This window comes from Antedon mediterranea, chromosome 7, assembly GCF_964355755.1.
Source record: "Antedon mediterranea chromosome 7, ecAntMedi1.1, whole genome shotgun sequence".
Classification (NCBI taxonomy): Eukaryota; Metazoa; Echinodermata; class Crinoidea; order Comatulida; family Antedonidae; genus Antedon; species Antedon mediterranea.
The window spans coordinates 1,551,734-1,572,009 of NC_092676.1; the positions used below are offsets into that span (position 1 = coordinate 1,551,734).

Sequence of the window (20,276 nt, forward strand, 5' to 3'; positions counted from 1 at the left end):
CTCTGTCAAACTATTAAAACTTTTAGCGAATCAGAAGGTGCCAACATCATTGAACTAATGGTACCACCAAGCACAATGTTTACCAATTTTATGTACTATATACAATTTAAGTCCATTAATCATTTAATATAATTACGCCTATCAGGTCAAAGTTCAAAGACCAACAAAAACCACATACAGTATATTCACCTAATTAAAAATCAATAAATAAATGTCAAAGGTCATAAATTGTATTTCCGGTCATTTTATGTGAGAATGTTTCATTACTACAAATATAAATGTATTTATTCTGAACAAAATGACACCAAAATCGATTGAAAATGACCAGTAGTTACAGAGATACAAATACGAGGTCAAAGGGCAAACTGAAAGAAACGTCATTTCCGGTCATTTTTGGACGAAAATTTTCATTAGAGCAAATAGAAATATATAGTTTGTGAACAATTTGAGACCATAATTAAGTCTCTAATATGTATAGTTGCCAAGATATGAACATTTTTTGTTTTTATGGTGGCCATTTTGAAATCAAGATGGCCGCCATACCGGACGTTGGACGCTTGGCACCCCCCGATATTTTGAATCTAAATACATTAAAGAAACTTTGTGCCAAGTTTCATGCTTTGGTAATAAAATGCACAGCACATGTCATTAACTGCTCTACTATATAGGACCTCGTCACCTCAGACATCTACACCTACTGTGTATTTCTAAAATTCATTTTATAAGGCAAGTATATTATGTACATTATTTAATTTTACAATCTTTTGTGCAAACATAATATTAATTACTATGTTTAAGCCTGGCCCTATAGTACAATGTACTACTCTGGGATGGGATAGCAGTAGGCAGGTTCTTACACCCTTTCTCTTAAAACACTTCATCATCGTCGGCCTTGATGAAAAACACCTTTTGGTGATTAAAGTGTTTCCGTGTGAAAATAAAGTATATTATTATTATTATACTCGCACCTATTATTACAAGGCCATACATGGTTGCCGTGCGCAAATTTGAGTTTGTGTTTACCGACCGAGTGAGCTTTAGTGAATAAAATTAAATATTTGCCAATTTAATTTTTTTTAATATAAGGCCTATATTTTGGCTTTGAGTACTTTATTTGTTTGTATATCAGAGAAAAAAAATGTAAAAATTTAGATAGTTTGTAGAACATGCATTTGTTGATTTTTTTACAGATGTCTGAACAAAAAGCATTACAATTCTTGGACAAACATGATCTTGAATGTGCAATTTGTCTAGAAAGACTGAGAGAACCAAAAACACTTGAGTGTCTCCATAGTTACTGTCTTCATTGCCTGCAGAGTTTTATTAAAACAAGCGGCAAAATAAAATGTCCAAAATGCTGTAAGATATATGATGACCTCAATCAATTTGATTTGAACAATCTTACGTCAAATGAAATGTTAAGTTGTCAAGTTAAATATGTGGGAAATATTGAATCAGGAAAACCTTCAACATGCTCAAGCTGTGATAATCAACCTGAATACTACTGCTCTGAATGTAAAATGTATCTATGTGGACAATGTACCCAGGATCATAAGAAATTCCCTGTATTGAAAGACCATTCACTGTACAGACTGGATAAAAAAGAGGAAGATGATTTTCCAGATAAATGTAAATTTCACAGTTACCGCATACTTGAATTTTATTGCAGCAATTGTTGTAAAAGTGGATGTGAGAAATGTGAACATGTTCTTCATTGTTATCAAAATGGACATAATGTGATTCCATTCAAGATTGCTGTTGAAGAGTTCAACAAAAATGTTACAGAAGTTATGAAAATTGCTGAGGAAATTAAAGATAAACTAAAAGAAACAAGTGATACAATAACTAAAGAAAGATCAGACTTTGAATCTCGAATACAGATATGCAGAACAGCAATTGGGTTACAAGAAGAAAACATGATGAAAAAGATTCAGGAAAAAAGCAGAACAACGATGGCAGATCTTGACAAGATTGAACAAGAAAATAAAAAAGTTGGTGTTGATGTAGTAAAACAAATTGATTCAAAGCTGACTCAAGTTAATGAGATGTTGCCATTATTTACCACAATGATGAACAAACCAGAAGAAAGAGAAACACTTAAATCTCATGAGGCAAATATCACTGATTTTAGAAATGAAGCTTGGGAAACCAAATTTGATGAATCAAGTTTTAAAAAACTTGCTCCTAGTTTCATTCCATCTAAAAACTTGGATAGAATGATAGATTTGGAAGGCATTGGCAAAATTGCAAATGCTAATTGTGCATATGAGGTTTCTGAAGATGACAAGTCTATTACAATCACAAAGGGACAGCCATTTGAAGTGAAAGTTTCAAGTTCAGCAGGAAGTGAGACATGTCTATTGTCTGCCACTATATTTAATGAATCAGGTGAAGAATCAGCAACTGAAGTGAAACACCAAGGAAGTGGAGAGTACAAAATAACAGGAAGATGCCAAAAAGTAGGAGATTGGAAGATGAAGATCACTGCTAAAGGAGAAGAAATCAAAGGATCACCAGTGGATATCAAAGTGGAAGCACCAGGACTTGTGCACACCATTGATAACACAGTTAATGAAAAGCTGATAGATGTAGTATTAGATAAAAATGGATGTTTAATTGTATCTAGTCAGAGTAAACAATTATTTAAGTTTAACCAAGAATATTCATTTATCGGAATAATGGAGGTACCAGGAGAAGCAAATGTATTTTGTATGCATCAAATGGATGATGGTCACATTGTGTATAGTGATTTCTTAAACAAAACTGTTGTCATGTGTGATGATCAATTTAAACAAATTTGTGTATTTGGTAAGGGAAGTTTAAAAGATCCACGTGGATTGACAGTAAATAAGGAAACTAGAACCATGTATGTTGCAGATTGGAAATGTCATTGTGTGTTTAAATTTCATCTTGATAGTGGTAAACTTCTCAGTAAAATTGGTCCAATGGGTAGCAACAAAGGCCAAATGATCAATCCAGAAGGAGTCACTCTTACAAAAGAGGGCAACCTGATTGTGGCAGACTCTAGAAATCACAGAATAAAAATGTTTGATGCAAATGATAAGTTTATGAGAATTCTTGTAGACAGTGGTGAGGAGGACGGTTATGTTGAAAGTCCTTATAACATAATTATAGATTGTGAGGAAAACATTCTCATATCAAGTATTAACAAACTGCAATTATTTGATAAAAATGGGGTTTTTATTAAACGAATAGATGATGGTGGATTAAGTATTCCCGGAGGATTAAGCTTAATTTCTAACAGACCAAGGCGGGTAGCCGTAGCAGATGAAGATCTAAACAATTTAAAAATATATAATTACTAGTAACTTTTGTACTTAAAGCCCCCTTCCCTACGTTTTTTAGATCTAATTTAAGATCACAAACTATATTTAATGTAAAAATAATACTATATGGTCCTATTGCGATAACTTTTTTCGTCTTTAAACGGTTAAAAATGTGAAAAATAAGTCGATTCTAATAATTATAGCGGCCCGCTATAAATCCCAAAATGCATTGCGCGCGGATTGATATTTTTGTTTTTCACCTGTAATTTGCCCACTTTTCGATCGATCGTGAGGCCAAAACAAATGGAAGACTCCTAACTTTTCAGCGAAAATACCGGGTTTTCCCCAATTTGTATCAACGGAGTCTGGCAAAAATAGAAAGACAATTAATGCAGCAACTATACAACGTCAGGCTAGGTATATAGCTAGCGTACGATGTTCGTACGTTACCGATGTTTACCAGCTAGGCCTACAAAACTAAGCCTAGCTAGGCTAGGCCTAAGACCGTCCACGAGAGGTCGATCGCCGCGAGCTACTTAGGTAGTGCATTGTTTCTCACTTTTTATCATAATTTACCATAAAAAAAACGTACATTTAAGACAAGGAATGACATGGTTTAATGTTTTTAAAGTGATATATATGTATTAATTTCCAAAAAACGTCCAAATTTGCAGGGAAGGGGTCTTTAATAATAATCTAAAAACATTCTATAATACATACTTACTTTCATCAAAAAGATGTATATATTTGTAGCTCACTTGAGTGTATACTTGCCACTTAAGAGCCATTGTCTGTAAGAATCAAAGAAATATCAAAAAGAGTGGCAGACTAAAAAAAAATGGATTTCTTTCAAATTTTGCATATGGCTATATATGTGTTGAGAGAAATCAAATATGAAGTATTTTTTATTTCACACGTATATTTCCATGGCAACGGCCAAATTTGTGTTTTTGACAAATTTTGTCCTTTTTTAAGGTTTTTAAAAATGGATATTGGTACTACTTTGATGAACGATATTTTTGTTTTGTTCATTTAATTATAAAAAATAATTAGTGTATGCATAATAACAATGCATTGTGTACCTGTTTCAAATTTTTTAATTTTTTTTAATTTCATACTTTGGGAGATACCATTTATTTAAAAAGGGGTGTTTTTCACTTTATTTAAATTGTTCAATGCAACTAAACTTTACTTCACCATAACGCCCAAAGTGGTGTATTTTTTTAGCTGATTTATTACAAATAGGTAGTTCTAATGTTTAATAATTGATTTCTAAAATAAAATACTGGGGTAAATTTAAAATCTACAAGCAGTGTTGCGAGAAACATAGGCATTTTTATAAAAAAAAAACATGGTATATTAGTAAAAACATTTTATTTTCTTTGATTATTTGATTTGAAACTCATTGGTCAGACAAATTCTTAATGTTTTATATAGTTCTAGTTGTGTTGTGAAAAAAAAAAAAAATTTTAATTATAGATTCTGTAATTCCCAGTTTTAATGTCATTTTATAGGTTATATCCTCTGGAAATTTGAATAAATTATCAGATCATAAATCGTCAGATTACTCCTCTTTTATTTTGAAGCTCCTCTTTCATTTGTTTACTTCTTTTATTTGCTAACCTAAGCAGATCCCACATGCCCATCCACCACCACTTTCGACTACCACCCCTCCCCCCCCCCACCCCGACTATAACCACAAAAAGATAAACTGCAACACTTTGGTCGATCATCCACTATAGAGTGTCAAATGCATGCATTCAAGCACCACCCACACTGCCGCTACTATCGCCCCAATGAATAGACCCTCGCCTTCAACCCCCTAACTATTTAAAAGTCCTGGATCCACCACTTTCCCCTCCCCAAAATAGAACCAATCAAAAGTCAATGATATACTCAGGTATGTTAATGCTACATAACAAATATTGAAGCCCTGATTTGAAATTTCATTTCATTTAAGGTCAGCATGTAAAATATCACACTTTATTATTAAATATTAGTTTTAAATTCTATATTTTTTTTACTGTCATGGTTGGATTCAGTATTAATTATTAATTAATAATTATCTGATAATTATTTAATTTCCCTTAGTTATGCATAGCAACAGTTACTATGGTAACTAAAATTGAGATATTCTTTAGATTTTGCATATTTATCTTATACAAATTTAAATTTGTAGATTATTAGCGCAGCAGGCATGCCTTATTTGCATTTTCAAATTACCGTTTCACAAGGTCATATTCGTAAGCACTTTCTTCTGTGATTATTTTTATTCATGAAAACCCCATATTTTATTTACAGCGGCCACCTCCCTTAACGGACGCACTTTGAAAAGTCTGTTTGTTGTTCCTATCTAATTAGTGCATTTGGTGCTTACCGTAAGCAGCTGCGGGCACCTTTTTATACAAAAAATGAGATTTTTTGTAAGCGGCCAATCGAAAAATGTGATACTTATTGCATGGACCTATGAATTAGAGGTGCATGTTTATTGTATTTCTTTATATATTAGCTTTATTTTGAAGAGGTTTTAAAAACATTACTGTGAAGAGATGAGAAAACTACAAAGATTTTGACCGACCATTTTTCATATGATAAAAGTTTTTAAAATTTGTCTGAAAATGCTAAAAAATACTAAACCACCTGATTATAAATAATAATAGGCCTACAATTATAAGCGGCCACTTTTCCAGGTCCCGAGGGTGGCCACTTACGGGAGGTTCAACTGTATTTAAAAAAACAATTATCCTTAGTTATGCATAGAAACAGGTTCTAAGATAACATAAATAATACATTTTGACATAACTGACCCAGCAAATGACCCTTTCACAAGGTCAGACATTTTCTGGGATCATTCAGTAGATAAGTAAATTTGGGAAAAAGTAGTAAAGCTATGTAATCAATTGTTTGTAGTCATGAAACCCCATATTAAAAATATTGTACTTAGTTAGGTATAGAAACAGTTGCTACAATACACTATAGGTAAAATGTTGATGTCATTTGACCTCAATATGTAAAAAAAATCATTAGTTACGTAAACAAATTTAAGATAACACTAAAGGTCATTTTTTTACCTTTATTCAGATTCGTCAAGACTTTCTTTCTGAGATTATTAGGATTCAGTATTTAAAGTAAATTTGGCAAAAAGTAGAAATGTAAAACTATGTAGAAAAAATGTTTTGTATTTATGAAAAACCCCTTATTTTTTTGGAAATTTTCGCATAGAAACAGTTACTATGGTTTGACCTCAAAATGAATGAATTTACAAGGTCAAGTTTGTCATTAATGGAATGCAGTAGAAGTAAAATTGAGAAAAATTACAAATGCAATCAATTCTTTGTATTTATAAAAACGCCATTTTTTACGTTTTTTTTAAAATTACTTTCCTTAGTTACACATAGAAATGGTTGCTAAGGTAACACTATAGGTAAAATATGAAAATTGTTGAGAATTGTTATGAACTATCTTGTAAATTTTGATCAAACATTAATAGTTGTAGTAAAGTGGGGACCTGTCCTGTTTTGCATTCTGACCCCTTTTGACCTCAAATAACCTATTTACAACGTCAGATTTTTTGGGAGGTCTTTCTGTATCTCTTTACACAAAATAGATTAAAAAATTTATAAAAACCATTGACGCAATTATTTCCAAGTTTAACATTATTTTCCATCAACTAAATATTTCAATGCAAAATACTGTTTTTCTGGCAATTAATTGAAATAAACCTGGCAACACATTCTCCTATTTTATCTAAACTATTCGTATGACTCTAGTAGCATTATGACAAGCCACATATACATTTTATTATTGGATTAGCCATATTTAAATTGTGTTTCATGTGTTTTGTTTGTTTATATTTTGTTATATTTTTTGTATTTTTCGTATTTTCCTGGCAACACAAAACCTATGTACGAAATTTACCCCAGTGTTTTTTTCGTGATTATTGTTGACAAACTTATTGACTATCAAATTAAAAAACCTCATAGATTTAAAAACACCACTTTGGAAGTTATAGGTACGGTTATGTATACTTTTATAAAAAAAATATTTTTTAAAAACACCCCTTTTTAAAATAATGGTATCAACCAAACTCCATTTTGTAATTTATTTTTTTTCTACATTAAATGGAACTCAATACATGTTGATTACACTGCTATAAACTAAAACTGTATACTGTAAGTATTTTTGGTTAAAATAAGTATACAAGTTTGTACTTTTTCACTATAGAAAATCTGTGAAAAATGGCAAAAACATCAACATTTTGATAATTGACCGTTGTCATGGCAACGGAGGCTAAAAATTACAATGAATGTTGTAGATATGCTTTTTATTGAAATGTCTATTCATGGTAAAAATTTGAGAGAAATCCATTTTTTTACATCTGCCACCAAATCTTTGATTTTTACAGACAATGGCTCTTAATGGGCTATGTTCTGTTTAGTATAGTTTTACTAAACAAATTGTGTTTTATGAAAAAGTATTTTATAACAGAACTGATTGTATTCTTACTATTTGATTGGTTAATTACACAACATGTGCCGTTATATTGTAATAATGAATGATGAATGTCACAATTGAACGTTCAGCTTTTGTAAAATATAGATACTTTTCTGCAGTGCAGATGACAATGACACATTAAATAATTTTCTTTGTGATTGTTTTCTTTCTTTTCCTTTCTGTTTTCTGTTTTTTTTTTTGTCATTTTATAAGTGAAAACATTACATTCAGAAGTGATGGCCTATATATATTCAAAGTTTACTGCATAAAAGAAGAACATTACTTGTTATAAGGCATTATTCGCGCTCCATACACCTGAATTCCTAGCGTTCTTCGGTAGTTGATAGATCACTCAGCGACCGGGACGCAGCGGGACTAACACCTTTCAACTATCACCCATCGACCGACCGAAGCCACTTTTTATTAGCCTAGCGCAACGGGCTAAATTTGTAATTTTTATAAAAGAAAATTAATTACCCAGTTTTCTTCAATATTTTCTGCATTACATGATTCATTTTTTCTTATAAAACTCTTGTAAAGCTGCTAATGTAGCGGCAGAGAGCTGCGGAATATCATCATCATCGGCGGACATCACACACATCGTGTGGTGAATGTCTATGTTCGCCTTTACATCAGCGTTGCCAGCGATAAAATTTAAATTATGCCGTATCCTGTCTCAAATAATGCCAGATTGGGAAAAATAATGCCAGATCCCCAAAATGTGGTCCTAAACAGCGCCACCAACGGTTGTATGTCTAATAAACGTTTGTAAAACCCCAACTGACACAAAATAGGGCCTAAATTGTATCCCTATGTCGTTCAAAAATTGTATTTTTAGTTTTGTGAGTAATAACTAATAATTCTAAAAATATCTGGGGTGCGAAAATGGTAATTGCAAATGACACAAACACCAACCCACGAACCCTTCTCCCCCCACCCCCCCCCCCCCCCAAAAAAAAAAACCTGTTACAGCCATGGAAATTTAGAATTTTTGAGCTGAATATGAGAGCTGCTCGATATTTGCACTTAATTTCAAATATGAAAGGATCTTAGCCCACGTCACCATAATTAGAAAATGGCAATTATAATTTAAAATAGGAAATTAAAATATATATTAAGTGTCTCCAGGACCTTAGCTCCACCATGGCTGGTGCTGAGGTAAGAAAATTTGGAAAAATAGAGCTGCTCAATGGGCGGAAATGGCACTTAATTTCAAATATGAAATAAAAATATATTTATTAGTACCTCCAGGATCTTAGCCCATCATAGTTTTGAAAATGGCAATTATAATTTAAAATAGAAAATAAAAATATATATTAAGTGTCTCCATGACCTCAGCCCCACAATGGTTGGGGCTGAGGTAAAAAAAAATGGAAAAATAGAGCTGCTCGATGGGCGGAGATGGCACTTAATTTTAAATAAAAATTACCTCGCCCACATGGTCACTACTGGGGCTGAGAGGTGAAGAACATTTGGAAAAATAGGGTTAGTTGCTACGACGATGCAAATGGAACATAATTTGAAATATGGAAAACAAATTCTCCTAGAAGAAATTCTTTTTAAAATTAGAGCTTCTAATTAGTTACTGGAAATTGCCATTTCAAGGGTTGGGGTAGGGGTGCGGCCACTTATAATTATGAACTGAAACAACAAAACCCCTTTCATAATGTTTTCGTTCAATTGTCTCTATATTCTGGGGATCCAATAACCTGCATGGTCTCTGAAATAGAGCAACATAATTGGCCAATAGCTAGCCTCTTCGGATTTGCTGTGCTGCCTATATCGCACACATGGTAGTTTTCGAGCAGCCTTCCTATCCGAAGAGTCTATTTAAGTCCGAAACAAAAGGATGGAAGAACTATTGTACCGAAAACCCGAACAGATCTGTTTTGTACGATATGATATTGTGTAAGGTGATGATATGTATTAAATTGCAAGATTAACAAAATATTTTATTTTTGTTCTGTGGTATATTATTTTTTTGGTTGTTCAAAAAACACAAAATTATGCCAGATTATGCTAAAAACGGCTAAATAATGCCGCGGCATTATGCCAGATGCCATGGGCCTCTAAATAATGCCAAAAAGCATAATAATGCCAGAAATGGCAACTATGCTTTACATGAATATGGAACGCCGAAAGTGACATTCATGATAGCAGCAAAAACAAATGGACCGTCAAAACTTTGCAACCAAAATTAGACCCTTCTCTCCTTCTAGTCAAGATTTCACTCCAGCCTCTTTTCTCCAGAAGTAAAATAATTTCAACATTTTCAAAATTCACTACTTTAAAAATCATGTTCAAATTAGAGAAAATCATATAACATTATCTTTTGAAATGCTTTCAATTAAGAATAAAATAATGCATACATTTCCCACTATGGTGGAACTTTTTACAGGTGCTAATACATTATGCGTGTTTGATTGGTCGGTAAACAAGCTCCTCAAACTGCTCGCAAAAAATCTACTAGCAGCGCTATTATAGAAACAGAGAGGAACTACATCTGCTCAAAACAAATCAGTCGGATAGGTTATGTTATGGTAATAATACCTTATCTCCATTTCATACACAGCTAGGCTTCCTCTAGCTGTGTGAGCTATGTTCCCAACATACTGGTTCCAATGTACAACACAGTCATATTTATATATCTAGGCTTGCTCTAGCTGTGTGAGCTATGTTCCCAACATACTGGTTCCAATGTACAACACAGTCATATTTATACATCTAGGCTTCCTCTAGCTGTGTGAGCTATGTTCCCAACATACTGGTTCCAATGTACAACACAGTCATATTTATACATCTAGGCTTCCTCTAGCTGTGTGAGCTATGTTCCCAACATACTGGTTCCAATGTACAACACAGTCATATTTATACATCTAGGCTTCCTCTAGCTGTGTGAGCTATGTTCCCAACATACTGGTTCCAATGTACAACACAGTCATATTTATACATCTAGGCTTGCTCTAGCTGTGTGAGCTATGTTCCCAACATACTGGTTCCAATGTACAACACAGTCATATTTATATATCTAGGCTTCCTCTAGCTGTGTGAGCTATGTTCCCAACATACCGGTTCCAATGTACAACACAGTCATATTTATACATCTAGGCTTGCTCTAGCTGTGTGAGCTATGTTCCCAACATACTGGTTCCAATGTACAACACAGTCATATTTATATATCTAGGCTTGCTCTAGCTGTGTGAGCTATGTCCCAACATACTGGTTCCAATGTACAACACAGTCATATTTATACATCTAGGCTTCCTCTAGCTGTGTGAGCTATGTTCCCAACATACCGGTTCCAATGTACAACACAGTCATATTTATACATCTAGGCTTCCTCTAGCTGTGTGAGCTATGTCCCAACATACTGGTTCCAATGTACAACACAGTCATATTTATATATCTAGGCTTCCTCTAGCTGTGTGAGCTATGTTCCCAACATACTGGTTCCAATGTACAACACAGTCATATTTATATATCTAGGCTTGCTCTAGCTGTGTGAGCTATGTCCCAACATACTGGTTCCAATGTACAACACAGTCATATTTATACATCTAGGCTTCCTCTAGCTGTGTGAGCTATGTTCCCAACATACCGGTTCCAATGTACAACACAGTCATATTTATACATCTAGGCTTCCTCTAGCTGTGTGAGCTATGTCCCAACATACCGGTTCCAATGTACAACACAGTCATATTTATACATCTAGGCTTCCTCTAGCTGTGTGAGCTATGTCCCAACATACCGGTTCCAATGTACAACACAGTCATATTTATACATCTAGGCTTGCTCTAGCTGTGTGAGCTATGTCCCAACATACTGGTTCCAATGTACAACACAGTCATATTTATACATCTAGGCTTCCTCTAGCTGTGTGAGCTATGTCCCAACATACCGGTTCCAATGTACAACACAGTCATATTTATACATCTAGGCTTGCTCTAGCTGTGTGAGCTATGTCCCAACATACTGGTTCCAATGTACAACACAGTCATATTTATACATCTAGGCTTCCTCTAGCTGTGTGAGCTATGTCCCAACATACCGGTTGTACAGTACAACACAGTCATATTTATACATCTAGGCTTCCTCTAGCTGTGTGAGCTATGTCCCAACATACCGGTTCCAATGTACAACACAGTCATATTTATACATCTAGGCTTCCTCTAGCTGTGTGAGCTATGTCCCAACATACTGGTTCCAATGTACAACACAGTCATATTTATATATCTAGGCTTCCTCTAGCTGTGTGAGCTATGTCCCAACATACCGGTTGTACAGTACAACACAGTCATATTTATACATCTAGGCTTGCTCTAGCTGTGTGAGCTATGTTCCCAACATACCGGTTCCAATGTACAACACAGTCATATTTATACATCTAGGCTTGCTCTAGCTGTGTGAGCTATGTCCCAACATACCGGTTCCAATGTACAACACAGTCATATTTATATATCTAGGCTTCCTCTAGCTGTGTGAGCTATGTCCCAACATACCGGTTGTACAGTACAACACAGTCATATTTATATATCTAGGCTTCCTCTAGCTGTGTGAGCTATGTTCCCAACATACTGGTTCCAATGTACAACACAGTCATATTTATATATCTAGGCTTCCTCTAGCTGTGTGAGCTATGTCCCAACATACCGGTTGTACAGTACAACACAGTCATATTTATATATCTAGGCTTCCTCTAGCTGTGTGAGCTATGTCCCAACATACTGGTTCCAATGTACAACACAGTTATATTTATACATCTAGGCTTGCTCTAGCTCTGTGAGCTATGTTCCCAACATACTGGTTCCAATGTACAACACAGTCATATTTATATATCTAGGCTTCCTCTAGCTGTGTGAGCTATGTCCCAACATACCGGTTGTACAGTACAACACAGTCATATTTATATATCTAGGCTTCCTCTAGCTGTGTGAGCTATGTCCCAACATACCGGTTGTACAGTACAACACAGTCATATTTATATATCTAGGCTTCCTCTAGCTGTGTGAGCTATGTTCCCAACATACTGGTTCCAATGTACAACACAGTCATATTTATATATCTAGGCTTGCTCTAGCTGTGTGAGCTATGTTCCCAACATACTGGTTCCAATGTACAACACAGTCATATTTATACATCTAGGCTTCCTCTAGCTGTGTGAGCTATGTTCCCAACATACTGGTTCCAATGTACAACACAGTCATATTTATACATCTAGGCTTCCTCTAGCTGTGTGAGCTATGTTCCCAACATACTGGTTCCAATGTACAACACAGTCATATTTATACATCTAGGCTTCCTCTAGCTGTGTGAGCTATGTTCCCAACATACTGGTTCCAATGTACAACACAGTCATATTTATACATCTAGGCTTGCTCTAGCTGTGTGAGCTATGTCCCAACATACCGGTTCCAATGTACAACACAGTCATATTTATACATCTAGGCTTGCTCTAGCTGTGTGAGCTATGTCCCAACATACCGGTTCCAATGTACAACACAGTCATATTTATACATCTAGGCTTGCTCTAGCTGTGTGAGCTATGTCCCAACATACCGGTTCCAATGTACAACACAGTCATATTTATACATCTAGGCTTGCTCTAGCTGTGTGAGCTATGTTCCCAACATACTGGTTCCAATGTACAACACAGTCATATTTATATATCTAGGCTTCCTCTAGCTGTGTGAGCTATGTTCCCAACATACTGGTTCCAATGTACAACACAGTCATATTTATACAGTATAACTTTTGTATTTTATTTCAAAATGTATATAATTACTAAACAATACATAATAAAGTGACTTATTAAATTGCTTTTGAATCAATAAAACATGTGTTTATTTCTAATAGATATTCAAACCTGACCTGATTAAGGTCAATGGAACTGTTAGTATGTCAATGATGAAATATACAAAACATTGTTTTCATCCAGTGTTAGCTAGTATCACATATATGAAAGCTATTTAAAAATGAATGTTCATACGTAATTGTACAATGAAGATTATAATATATTAGACGATTCTACATTAAAAAAAATTTGGTTTGATATTTGATCATATTGCCAACTTTGTATGTAATATTAAAAGCACCAATTTGCTAGCGCAAGCCTACTGCTATACACTAAGATGCTATTCAACAGTAGTATTGTGGGAACTTCTACAAACTTACTTTACACAAAGGAAGGTTGGTTGCTGAGGTTTATTGTACTGGACATGACAGTAAATCAAGTTCCAGAATTAACCGTAGCACTTTAAAGCCAAAGATTACACTAAAATACTGTCCTACTAGATGTCAACTGGGCTCATTTTGTACCAGCCCATTGGCCACAACCATGCGTCAATTGACTAGCCTGAGTAGACTGACCATTAAACTTAGCACTTAAAGCCATGGTTGCCAGCCAGGAAACAAACCAGCCAAATTCTTAACATCTCTAGCCTCTTGTATCAACCTGCTCACTTGCCCACTAACGCTAAGCACCACGCCATCCTCCTCTCCTTGTAGTTTTTGTCGTAACCTCAACAGCACCCTCTTTGCCATCTTATTGACCTCTTTGGTACTACTGCCACCAACGTTTGCGTTATCGTTGTAATCCAGAGTCCCTGTCAATGATGTATCTGGATCTTGTTGTATATTACGAGCTTTTAGTGATGATATCGTCCAATCAGATAGCGGATCGTAGAGTAACACCTGAAAGCCACAAACCAACATTTTAAAACATACTATCTTTATTTTAGTATTTTGAAAAATGGTTTTGAATTGATGTTAGTAAATTTGAGGACTGTCCTGCAATATAAATATTTCATTACTTTTACATCAAGAGAAACAATCAATTTACAAAATATTATTATAGATAATCTAATGCATGCAAATAGTAAAGATAGAGATTCCATCCTAGAAACCTTAAAGGGTCTTTCACATCTGTTCCGACACGGGTTCGGTCCGGCGAATCGAACATCAATGTTTCGTTTTCATGACTCTCCATGCGGCTATGCGCCAATCGATATACGCGTAGCCACGTCAAAACAAAACATTGACGTTCAGTTGCATTTTCCACCTCCGGACCGAAACAGGTGTGAAAGACCCTTTAGCCGTAAACATTACAAGTTTTAAACTCTGACCTCAAGAATAGTGAGAAGAGCTTCACATGAGTTGTGCATCACTTCCATAGTTTTTTCACAACATCTGAAATTAAAAAAAATATATACATATTTGTGTAATGTTTGTACAACAATCACTATGGAGACACAATTGACTTTGTGTTTAAAACAAACACCTAATGAAGTCTAGTATTGAGAGAGTTGACTGTATCAATGAGTATTTTACCTTCTAAAGACTCCTTCCACGCCAGCAACACCCATTCCATCTTCTATATCTCTTGTCAGTCTGAATGGAACAGTTTCTGGTGTCATCAGAATCTTGCCTTGCTCAAAAGCAACACCTACATGAAATAATTAATAATTGTTAATTAATGAGTTAAGTTAATCACCTTCCTATAAACTCATCCTCATTATTAAGCTAGGAAAACAACACTTGAAAAAGAGAAATAAGATAAAAATACAGATGTATACAAAGGGATGAATCTTCGTGACAATGTGAATGACAATAATGAAGATGATGATGAGAAGAATTACTAAGAAGAAAAGAGGTTTCAAGGAAATGATTGCGTACCATGATGATGATGATTACAAAGAGGATGGGAATGATGATGAAGATAATTTATAACAATACCAAATCTACTTACCCAAGTCAATGTGAATTAGTTCAGCTGTGTTACAGTCTATCAATATGTTCTGGACGTGTCGATCACCAAGGCCAACAATGTAACCAACTAAGATGGCAAAAAGAAAACAAAACATTTATAATAGAACAATTATATCACTTCTCTATCTACTTTTTAAAATGCATCCATTGGACCTCACCTCAAAAACAGGAATAGTGTTTCCAAAAGCTTGGTATATTTCCAATTTAGTTAATTATCATCTCTATTGAGCCACTGTAACCATATATTAATTTGCCTTTGCCAATTTTAAAATAGAACACAACTATTTATACAGTATTAACTATCGTGACAGAATTCATTTTCTATTTTCACAAATGCATTCAAGTATTTTACCTATGGATGAAGTAGCCACACTTCTAGTATACGCAAGACGTCTTTCAAACCAACAGGTTGGGTCAACAAAGTTCTCCATAAAAAAGTACCTGAATACAGGCCTGAAGTTCTTCATGACTTGCAGAAAGGTTGTGTACTTCTGTGCTTTATCATGGGCATTCTGAAAGACAAAATAATTTGCTTTTTTTTCTTTCTTAATAATGTAGAACATTAATGCAATATAGCATCACACCTCTATGGTTTAATATAGTTAAAGTAGCACCACTTCTACAGGTACTACTATCTGCTCTCTTAAGCTCTGTCTACACTATCAAACTTTATGTAACAAAAAATGCGATGTGCCCATACATTATGGGCATGATGATGTCATATCACTACCATATTTGGGCATAGCACTACAATATTTGGGCATAGCACTACAATATTTGGGCATATCACTCCTTTTTTGTCAAAAGACTTTATGTTTTTGGAATAGAGACTAGACACAACATACTGTATATTCCCTAAAAGTCTGTCTTGAAAATCAAACCACATCTTGATTAGGTTGTACAAAATAAACCTCACAAAAGCCAATGATTCTTTATAGATTGACACAAAAACAAACACAATTGCAGAATTTTCAACAATTTCATAGAAACATATTTCTGTTTTCTTGTCTATATAGTATAATTTTTCATTTTTTTATTCATTATTCAAAAATGCAGTTGAACAAATCCATGTTATTTCTTAATTCAAATAATGTATATTTCAAAACTAACATTACATACGCTCATTTTCTTGCGACACTCCAATGTTGTTAAGTCAGTTGGCCGATATCGTTTGTGGGCACCAGTCAATGGTTTTGTGTTTCCTGTTAGATACAGGCCTAACGGCATGGTTCCCGCACACCACTCCAACAAACCACTCCTCTGAGATAATGGAATAACCTAAACAAATTGAACAATAATATTCGTATTGTAAGAATTGTGGTTTAAAAAAAGTTAATTTTGGTTCTTAAATAGGCGCAACGCAAGTTACTTATAATACGTTGCATCAAAATGGGAACCAAACTCACAAGTAAACAATTTAATAAATTGAAACTAATCAAAAGATAAACTTATACCAGCCTCACCTTGTACGTTCTAACATGCAATTTTCGTTTCCTTGTTTCTGGATTCTTCAGCAACAGTGAATTGACCAATCCAAAGACTTGTTGCATAACCGCATCTTGACGCAAATCATCCCGACCCTAAAAGTAATAAATCTCACATTTCTGTAACAGCCGATTGTTTCTATTATCCCTTATTTTTTACAAGGGGTTCCGTTTGTCTTTTGAAAGCTAGAGGAGAGTTACCGATTCAATATCCTGGCCCATTTACTTACATATGAATAACGAATTAACCAATAATAATAAAATATTAATTATAACCAAAAATATCTGACCTTTACAAGTTGGGTATATTCACGTCCATTTGACCCGACACAGGTAAGGATTTTGGGAAGGTTCACGCCACCAGCCAGCTTGAAGGTTGGTTTAAAATCTTTGACATAAACTATATCGTCATAGTTACAAGATGGATCCACTGGTAAATCTAGTGTTGGCACGGCAACATGCTCAAGATCCTTAATCTGTACGAGTGGCTGATTGGATGGAATTTTGATGGGTTCTATGAAGGAAATATTCAGAACTTATTGATTAGTAAAGGTGTGTTTTGTAGTGTAAACAAAATGATATTTGTTCTGTTCTTTAATGCTTAAAATTCTTGTTCAAAAAAGATGTCCTGGTCATGTTAAATTTATATTGATATATAGATGTTAGATATTCATATGATTTTGTAAAAAGAAAAATATTAATAATGGATTGAAAGAAAAAAAAACTGATACTCAAAACTAGAATTCCTACTATTTTATTTTAAAACCAGATTTGAGACGGTGTCAGGTTAAGGAAGTGTTGCCTACTTACTTGTTTCTCTTTTATACATCATTACATCGTGGTAGGCCAGTTTGATATATGACAATGACAGTGTGTTTAGACTCTTGATAACTACACAGCAATCTGATGAGGATTTCAGATCCTCTAGAAGATTCTGAGCTGCTACCATTCTCTCCTAACAAAACAAATAATTAATCAAGAAATTAATTAACCAATAACTCAATCAATCAGGTCATCAATCAGGTCCCTTATTGGACAGTTGGGTGACCTCATTTGCATTTACAAGTGGCAGAAAAAATGATAAAAAACCTCAACATTTTGTCTTCTATAGATTGAAGACCGCTTATTGGACAGTTGGGTGTCCTCATTTGCATTTACAAGTGGCAAGAAAATTATAAAACAAACCTCAACATTTTGTCCAGCATCTCCTTTACGGCTTGCAGATCTCTTATTGGACAGTTGAGTGTCCCTATTTGCATTTGCAAGTGCCAGGATGACTGGTAATGTATGATGTGGATGATCAACTACCGTCTTGCGAATAACGTCAAGTAGAACCTGATGAAACTTGACCTTGCCGTTAACTTTGGTCGTCATACGAGCAGCTAGCTGGTACATCAACGGAAGGAATTTGCGACTTTCAAGCTTTGTGAGGGCAGTCTGTAATCAAAACAATTTGAAACAAGCAATTTAAGTAGTAATCTTAGATAACCTATAGCATTAACAAAATAAAATGTATCTATGTCAAGTATCGAAAATTTATTTATTTTTTTTTTTTTTCATACACAAATAAGAAAAATATTTTTCATTAATTGTTAACATTTTGTAGTCAAATCTTCCCATTAAATCATTTATAATCAATCATTTTACAGTAATACAAAACTTACTTCAATTGCGTGATTGACATCTGGGTCGTTGGCATTGTCAAACCAAAGTGAACAAACACGGAACGTCCGGATGTCGTTTTCATCTGATGACATCAAACACGTCAGATACCAATTAACGGCTTTGTGAAGATAATTTGATTTGTCATCTTCCATCGCTGCTACCTCTGTCTCATCTATTTCTTTCTGCTTCTCCAATGTCCGTTGATACCTTGGATGGAAAATAAAGTTTAAAAGTTTACTGTACAAGGATGTACATATTGGCAGATTAATCTTGTTAGTTTCTTTGGTTAAAGATGTATTGTCCCCAAAAACATGAACAATGAAGATTAATAAAATCAGACTTTAAAGAGGTCATTTTGCAGTTTTAATAAAGTTATTCATTTCTGTAAAAAAAAAAACAAATTATTTCACAATATTCACAATTTTCACCAAAACCATTTCAGGCAGTATTTTTTGCATTAAATTACATTTTTTCAGGTAATAAATTTTTTTTTTATCCAGTTTTTGGTCAAAGCGAATAAATATTATGGGACATTAAAATGGCATATTAAAAAAAAAGGGTTTTTTTTTAGGATACTAACTTGGTAGGCTGATGACCCATAGCCTCAAGACATTCCAGATCAGCCCGGCACTTTGACAACAATGCTTTCTTATCCTCAAACACTTTAGACTTCATGTAGGTGCTAATGTTTTGGTAATGAGTGTCAGCAAAGCGGGCCAGGGACAGGTAGGCTTGAATAGCAGGCCCACTGGTGTTGTTAGTGACGTCATAGATGTTCACAGCCTGTCAAACAAAATTACATTTTCCAGTTAAAAATTATTTTTTATAGATATTATGTGATATTGAAACGGCATATTCAACAAAAATTGTGAAAAAAACTTTTTTTAGGGAGACAATATACGTTTAAATAAGTTTAATTTGCATTACCTTTTCTAAATAGTCATCCATGATAGTATTGGGACTTGCTGTGTGTGTATCTGCCAACCATTGACCATAAATACCAAGGGATTGTGGGTAGATTAACCGAAATACTTCAGTTTGTTTTGGCGTCTGTTAAAATCAAATAGAATAAAAATTACAAAAGACACAACAGTCAATTATTGATTCTGCAGAACATGAAATTAATGTATTACCTTTGCAACCTGACAAATAAAGTTCCGAAGTAAGTGCTTAGCTGTGTCGCATTCCCCTCGTCCCCAAAACATCTTCGCCATTTCAAGTTGCCAAACCCACTTCCTGGTATCACCTACGTCACGTAACCCATTCAGCTTCGATAGCTGCATTATGGCTCGCTCAGCAATCTAAAATGAAACGAAATATATTCAATTATATTGTAATGGTAGCTTGATATAAAGACAAATATCGATATTTGTAACTGTAGTAGTGGAGGTTTAGCTTGGTGGTTAACATGCTTGCCTTCCAATCCCAAGGTCCAGGGTTCAATCCTGACCTAGTGCACAACTCTTTCAACTCCTCTCCCTAAGCCTAAAATTAAACTTAGTTTATAAGCACAATAAATTATTAAATAGTTTATCCATCCTGTAATTGGCAAGTTACTCACTGTATGAAAAAAAAATTAATA

The 20,276-nt window shown here is 34.4% G+C and overlaps 3 protein-coding genes across 5 annotated transcripts in view; 1 reads left to right on the top strand and 2 right to left on the bottom strand.

Annotated features, from left to right (window-relative positions):
• The window catches only part of LOC140054857 (ribosomal oxygenase 2-like), a 72,899-nt gene extending 64,506 nt beyond the window's left edge, over positions 1-8,393 (bottom strand). For 2 of the 3 annotated variants that reach the window (XM_072099953.1, XM_072099956.1), the window contains exons 1-2: positions 8,259-8,393; positions 4,012-4,078 (exon numbers count right to left, since the gene is read on the bottom strand). The gene's annotated coding sequence lies outside the window, so the exon portion shown is untranslated. The remainder of the gene's footprint in view (positions 1-4,011; positions 4,079-8,258) is intronic. The other variant, XM_072099955.1, reaches the window with a different exon arrangement.
• Positions 1,191-3,349, top strand: LOC140054869 (uncharacterized). The gene has a single exon (XM_072099967.1). The coding sequence runs from the start codon at positions 1,191-1,193 to the stop codon at positions 3,324-3,326; it is 2,136 nt and encodes a 711-aa protein (XP_071956068.1). The 3' UTR covers positions 3,327-3,349.
• A 5,193-nt stretch (positions 8,394-13,586) lies between the features above and the next one.
• Positions 13,587-20,276, bottom strand: part of LOC140054870 (serine-protein kinase ATM-like) — a 30,368-nt gene continuing 23,678 nt past the window's right edge. Inside the window, exons 47-60 of the mRNA XM_072099968.1 lie at positions 19,828-19,995; positions 19,622-19,744; positions 19,275-19,477; positions 18,694-18,901; positions 18,215-18,466; positions 17,840-17,984; positions 17,320-17,543; positions 17,009-17,125; positions 16,656-16,823; positions 15,898-16,057; positions 15,526-15,612; positions 15,108-15,222; positions 14,903-14,966; positions 13,587-14,471 (exon numbers count right to left, since the gene is read on the bottom strand). Of these exons, the coding sequence (XP_071956069.1) occupies positions 14,163-14,471; positions 14,903-14,966; positions 15,108-15,222; positions 15,526-15,612; positions 15,898-16,057; positions 16,656-16,823; positions 17,009-17,125; positions 17,320-17,543; positions 17,840-17,984; positions 18,215-18,466; positions 18,694-18,901; positions 19,275-19,477; positions 19,622-19,744; positions 19,828-19,995 (2,343 nt within the window). The 3' untranslated portion in view covers positions 13,587-14,162. The remainder of the gene's footprint in view (positions 14,472-14,902; positions 14,967-15,107; positions 15,223-15,525; positions 15,613-15,897; positions 16,058-16,655; positions 16,824-17,008; positions 17,126-17,319; positions 17,544-17,839; positions 17,985-18,214; positions 18,467-18,693; positions 18,902-19,274; positions 19,478-19,621; positions 19,745-19,827; positions 19,996-20,276) is intronic.

Coding starts and splice junctions, on each gene's coding strand:
- LOC140054869 (XM_072099967.1), top strand. CDS start 1,191: ATGTCTGAACAAAAAGCATTACAATTCTTGGACAAACATGATCTTGAA.